The 6,626-nt window shown below is 40.2% G+C and overlaps 1 protein-coding gene across 1 annotated transcript in view; it reads left to right on the forward strand.

The window, feature by feature from the left end:
* trhr2 (thyrotropin releasing hormone receptor 2) overlaps positions 1-6,626 on the forward strand; it is a 42,808-nt gene that overhangs the window by 4,131 nt on the left and 32,051 nt on the right. Inside the window, exon 2 of the mRNA XM_015057551.1 lies at positions 3,732-4,461. Coding sequence (XP_014913037.1) covers positions 4,079-4,461 — 383 coding nt within the window. The 5' untranslated portion in view covers positions 3,732-4,078. The remainder of the gene's footprint in view (positions 1-3,731; positions 4,462-6,626) is intronic.

Raw genomic sequence — 6,626 nt, forward strand, 5'->3', positions numbered from 1 at the left:
GATGTGTATTTATATGTGTATAGACTTATTTTATATTGTTTTTATATATATATATATATATATATATATATATATATATATATATATATATATATATATATATTATTATTTTAAAGCATTTATTTGACGTCAACTCGGCATTTCCTCATAGTAAATATGATTCCAGCTTTCATCTCCAAATAGAAGCCGAATTGATGCAATATAACAGTTTCAATAAATGTTACGGTGATGCAGCGCGACGACAGGAAGTGGTTGGAGTATGATGGCGCCGAATGTGTTTTAATGCCTTATCCCCTGAACAAACATATTCATTTGTGATTTTAACGGCGTTTCTTATTTATTTGAAACACTGCAATTGCGAAATTGTGTTTTTTCAACATTAGTGGAATATCGACTCAGTTTTGCGCTCATTTGTAATGGAATACTGTTTGTTTATTTTAAAACAATCAAATTCCAGCTTGAAAAAAGAACAACAAAATGTGTTACTTGCTGTTTGGATAAAAATATAGAGGAATTAGCATTCAGGCCGCTGATGGAATGTGTGTCAACACATTCCCAAAGTTTAAAGACATCAGAAATGACCTCATTGTTGGTGCCAGTCAATCTGGGAAAAGCTGTAAGCACAACTATCTGTCCTAGAAAGAAAAAAAATTAACAAGTGGAAAATATTTAGGCCAGCAGCCAATCCTCCCGGAAGTGGGCAACTCAGCAGATTCACAGCAAGGTCAGAGCATGAAATGCACAAACCGGCTCAGACTCTCCTCAGTTAGCAGGTTAAATGTAAAATTCACGATAGCATAATTAGAAAATGACTGAATAAGTATGAGTTATTTGAAGGAGAAGATGAATACTTCAGCGTGACGCAGATGCATCTTAATGGCGCAGTAAGCTCAGTTTAGTCACATTCATCATTACTATTGACAAAATTCACAGTTTGAACATGTTTGTATTTCTATTTGGGTTTCAGTTGCTTCTATAAACAGCACAAGAACTAAAAAAAATTGTTTTGGCAATAAGTCAATGATTTTTGGCATCTGAAAAAAGGAGCCATTTCAAAAAACTTACAGATAGTTAAGTCACAGAAGGCACTGCACCAATACCTGGCAACATCAGCTGAGCCCAGCTCCACTGCCTAGCAACCCAAGCAGAATTCCAGCACATGTGGTCAGCTGATTTTACGTCTTTACAATGGCTCCTGGAAAAGACAAGTGTTTCAACATTTCTGAGGTTTTTCTAGCAAATTTCTCAATTTTTTGGTGGAAATTGATGATATACCGTCATAGAAATCCAGTTTCGGAGGGCATTCCAGTTGATTTTTCCCACATTGACATCTGAATTTCCCACTTTGACATCTGAATTTCCCACATTGACGTCTGAATTTCCCACTTTGAAGTCAGACTAGAACTGGAATGTAGTTTTGTTAAAACAACAGAATGTTTCATTGAGGTTTGTCTCCATTTTCCTCCTGAGAAATGACCTACAGATGCTTTCTGTCCCCCGAGACACGAACAGGCAGCTGTCTGCTAGCAGGACATTTGCTGCCTATGTTTAACAGGCTGTAACTGTGATGCTGCTGCTTTTTTAAATCTTATATTTTAAAAAAAAAGCACAAATGAACCATGCAGAAGAAAATCCCTCTTATCATTTCTGCAGAAACTGAATCCCCAAATCCTTAAAGCGTCATAAAAATGTTAATTTGAGGTCCGTTATTTTCTCACTTTGAATAGTCATCAGTGCTAGTGAAGTATGCAGCGACGGGAGCCAATCAGAGTTCCTGATGCCTCGCCGTTTGCCAAATGTGCCTGTTGACCAGAAACTTGGAGGAAATCACTTCTTGTGCATGTGTAATGGAACAGAGAGTGGCTGCAGTCTGATTGACGGCACAATAGTGGAACTAGATTACTTTTCATTTCGAATCCACCTCAATTTATTAGAGGCAGCCATCGGAAAGCTGCCGTTCGCTGTGTGTGTGTGTGTGTGTGTGTGTGTGCGTGCGTGCGTGCGTGCGTGTGTGCGTGTGTGTGTGCGCGCGTGTGTGTATGTGTGTGCCCAGGCTGAGAGATAAGTAAAAAGAGCAATCGGGAACGTCGCAGAGTTTGAAAGTGTTGCATGCTGTGTTAATCAGCTTTCAGCAGAATAAAAACCCTCAAAACAAATGCTATGCTTCTTTAAAATGTAAAAACACTTTATCCTCCAGGAACCCGAAAGCCTTTTCAAGCTCTTAAAAGTGTGAAAAGTGTCTTTAATCAGATTCCTCTCCTGCCATGCAGGATTTTTTTTGGAGATGAGGCTGTAACATTATCAGAAATGCACTAGGAGGCATCAGAAGTGCATTAGGAGAGGAGGGAAAATCATTTGCTTTTCTTTGTTTCATCAGGTTGACATGTCGAGAGGGTCTTAATGCACCCGTGAAGCGTTTTAATGCTTTGAGTGCAGTATTTTAGGAGCCTGAAAGGTAGATTTGAATATTGCTTTTAATAGGGATCCATTGTGGATCTCATTAGAGCTGGCTGCAGCTCTGACTTTTACGGGATTCTGGTTAGCTTTCTTTAAGTAACACTATCAGGCACTTTAACGACACATTTATCCATAATAAGATGTGAAAAGAGTCATGCATGTTGCAGTCTTTCATACGTTGTGACACCTTCCTGTTAGCTGCAGTTTTTGCCCTGAAACTGCTCTGAAAGCATTGAGTGTGCTCAAATAGCTGCATTTAACCTTGGGGTGATCATGCATCAAACATTTCAGCTGTAATTAAGTCAAATTCTTCCTTTCTGCTGAGAGTTTTTCTTTAAGACCACACAGCTGACCTCCACTCAGCCAGCGGTTGTAAATATTAAGTCTTCTTTTTTTAAAAGGATTTCCCTCCGATTGCACTGCAGCAATTTTCCACAAAGCCGGCCTTCCGTGAGTCCATTAGAGGACTTCCCTGAAGAGATAAACAGACTCAGACCATTGGAAGGTTTTCCAGCACTTAGGGACCCCATAATCATTCTGAATGATAAATCATATCGGCAACCGTATCAGTAAAACGTTGCAGAAGAATGAACACATGAATAATCCATGCCAAAAGATGGCCTGAAATGTCATTTTTGATGAAAGCTGGTTGGTGTTTTCTAATTATTCTATTAAACTAGTAGCAGAACTACTAGCGCATTGAAATTGCTCATTTTCAATGTGGAAATGAGCAGTTTTCATATTTAAATAACTGATTTCAAAGTGGTAAAAATGAGCAAAATTATGTTAAAAATTACCAGTTTAGCTCATTTTAAAAAATGACCGCTTTTGCTCATTTTGAAAAAGTTTAGCACTGTTGTCTAATTATCTTTTCTGGACATAAATTCTAAAATGCTGATCTACTTGGCTGTATTGTAACTGTGATGTCCTCTAACTGCTCAAACTGAAGATTTAAAACCCTGGACGTCTAATTGAAAAGATAAATGGAGATCCAAGGATCAGATCCTTTGAAAATTGATTCCAAAGTCTAATTAGTTATTTGGTTTTCTGTTTATGTCTTTACTTAAACTTAGTGTTATACCGTACAAAGCTTTGGCTTGGAAGTTTTTGTTTTAGGAACCCAAGAAAATGAAAGATTTCTGAGAAAATGTTGAAGTGTTTTACTGTCTATATCGAAAGGTGTGATAAAAATGGTTTGAATTTCACATTGAAGGAAGTGAAACCTTTGGGCTGCTTTGGTAATAAGTTATGTTTTCCCTTTTCCACTTTTTCAGCCTGCTAAAAGTCTCTGGTATGGAGAAGATGCTAATTGGGAGTAAAGGGAATCTGCATTCATGCAGCCTGATGGCTGTTTTCAGGTAACTGAGGTGTGTTTGGAAGTGTTGGGATAAATCCAGTTTTCTCACTAAATCATATAGAAAACCACAGGAATCCTAGAAAACAAGGACTGAGCCGGATTCAGGACAAATCAGTCCCTAGTTAAACCTTTCCAAAACCGCCTACATGAGAAGAAGTTCTCCAAATGAAGAAGAAGAAAACATGGCAGCAGGTTGGGGGTCACAACTCTTCCTACCCGATTCAGATTAAATGAGCATCGCCGTCGGTTACCAAACACGCAGACATGACCCACAACCTCAGTTCCAGAATCGACACGCCGACCAACATCTCCCTGAGCGCCGCCGTCACCGTCTCCGACTCGCTGGAGTACAAGACGATCTCGGTGTTCCTGGTGCTGCTGGTGTGCTGCGTTGGCATCGTGGGGAACATCATGGTGGTCCTCGTGGTCGTCACCTCGCGCCACATGAGGACGCCCACCAACTGCTACCTGGTGAGCCTGGCCATAGCCGACCTGACGGTGCTGGTGGCGGCGGGGCTGCCCAACGTGTCGGACAGCCTGACGGGGACCTGGATCTACGGGAATGCCGGGTGCCTGGGCATCACCTACCTGCAGTACCTAGGGATCAACGTGTCCTCGTGCTCCATCACTGCTTTCACCGTGGAGAGGTGAGAGAGACGCTCATTTCTATTACTTTAATGTAAAATTTGTAAAGAGTAAAATTTCTGCATTCTCTACCCACTGAATGAAAAACAAATATCTTTTCACCAGACGTAGACACACACCTGCAGTTTGTTAAGGTTTTATAAGTTTTTTATTAAAAGAAACTGATTGGGAAACATTTTATTTAGCCTAAGCATGATATTATGTAATTATGCTATTCATATGAGTAATTTTCATTCTTAAAAACACGAAAAATTTCCACCTAAATGATTGATCATTTGATCAGTTATTCAGTACTTGAGTAGATTTTTTACCAAATACTTTCTTACTTTTACTTGAATAATTTTATTATGAAATATCGCGAGCAGAAGTGGAAAAAGGCAAGAGAGAAATTTTACAACTGCTAAAATCTGACGGCACTCCATTTTGTTTGCATTTTGTGAAGAAGGAAGTTGTGCTCAGTGTCTTTTTGAGTCATTTCCTTCAGTGGTTCTTTGTGCAGCGCCCCCACAGGAGAGGAGGGGAACAGGGCTTTCAAAGGGTTTGGTTGGTTTGACACCAGAGTTTGGCAGCAATTAATTACACTTACTTGAGTAACCTGTTTAAAAAAATTGAACTTTTAGAGGTGCTTTTACTACACTGTACCTTCTACTTTTATTTGGGTAATTTTATTATGAAGCATTTCTTCTCTTACTTGAGTAAAATTTCTGGATTTTCTACCCACTCACTGAGAAACAAACATGTTTTAATCAAAATTCAGCAGACACAGACACAAACCTGCAGGTTTTGTTAAAGTTTCGTAAGTTTTTTTATTTAAAGAAACAGATTTTCTTACACCTGATTTTATTGTTGTTTGTTACTTATGTGAATTATTGTCATTTTTGTCCTTAAACCAGAATTTCCACTTAACTTTGTAATTCAGTCTCCCTGATGATGTAATTGTTAAATATTAATTGATTGATAATTTGATCACTTCAGTAAAAATATGTAGAAGTAGTGCTACTCTTACTGGAGAATAATTTTTTGGGCATTATGCCCAGCTCTGAAAACAATGCGTTCGCCCACAGATGAGACAGATGAAGTGGATACTCTGCACGGCGTGATAAATGTCAGGGTCTGAGGTATGAAAGATAAAAACAGGAGGTGTTCAGGTCGATGGCACTCAGCAGACTAGCGGCACTTTAATCATGAGAACTCAAACTGAGCAAGAGTTCAAAGGGACACTCAGTGAAATTATCTCTTCTGATTCATTTAGCTGCAGCAACTTTTCCACATTTCAGTGAGTTAATATTAAAACACTGTACAAGGATTTTTTTAAATGTGTTTTTATGACTTGATAGTTTTTAGCAAGCTTGACGTTGGATAATAATTACGTTCACACTGTTATCGTTATAGTCTCATAATAGTAAAAGTTATATATGATGAAGGTTTGGACTCAAAAAGACCGTAAAGGGCAGGCTGGTGTTATTTTCTGCTTTGTGAAGTGAGGAGGTTATGTAGAGTATTTCTGAGCAGTCAGTATCTTCCCTCTAATGTAAAGACGTAAGAGTGACCTCAGTTTGGAGAATCATTGGAAGTTCTGCAAACTCGAATGTGTGACTTGGATCACAAAAACAAAGACTTCAGACTTGTTCTCTAAAGACTTTGAGTCTTTATTGATTTACCCTCTAAGACTATATTCTGGTCTGATTGGCTCTACTGGCCTTTATTTGAGTTGTCAGACAGGAAAGTGGATGTGAGAGAGGAGGAAGACATGCAGCAAAATGACTGCCACCTGGAGGATTAAGGCCGTGGGTCACATGCTTTACCCCGCGCCATACTCCGTACTCTGTGCCCTGCGCCGTACTCGTGCCGTACTCTATACCCTGCGCCGTACTCTATACCCTGCGCCGTACTCGTGCCGTACTCTATACCCTGCGCCGTACTCTATACCCTGCGCAGTACTCGCGCCGTACTCGCGCCGTACTCTATACCCTGCGCCGCACTCGCGCCGTACTCTATACCCTGCGCCGTACTCGTGCCGTACTCTGTGCCCTGCGCCGTACTCTGTGCCCTGCGCCGTACTCTGTGCCCTGCGCCGTACTCTGTACTCTATACCCTGCGCCGTACTCGCACCGTACTCTATACCCTGCGCCGTACTCGCACCGTACTCTATACCCCCCACCGTACT

Source organism: Poecilia latipinna, unplaced genomic scaffold (genome assembly GCF_001443285.1).
Source record: "Poecilia latipinna isolate Pla-1442-1.1 unplaced genomic scaffold, P_latipinna-1.0 Scaffold1471, whole genome shotgun sequence".
In the NCBI taxonomy this organism is placed as follows: Eukaryota; Metazoa; Chordata; class Actinopteri; order Cyprinodontiformes; family Poeciliidae; genus Poecilia; species Poecilia latipinna.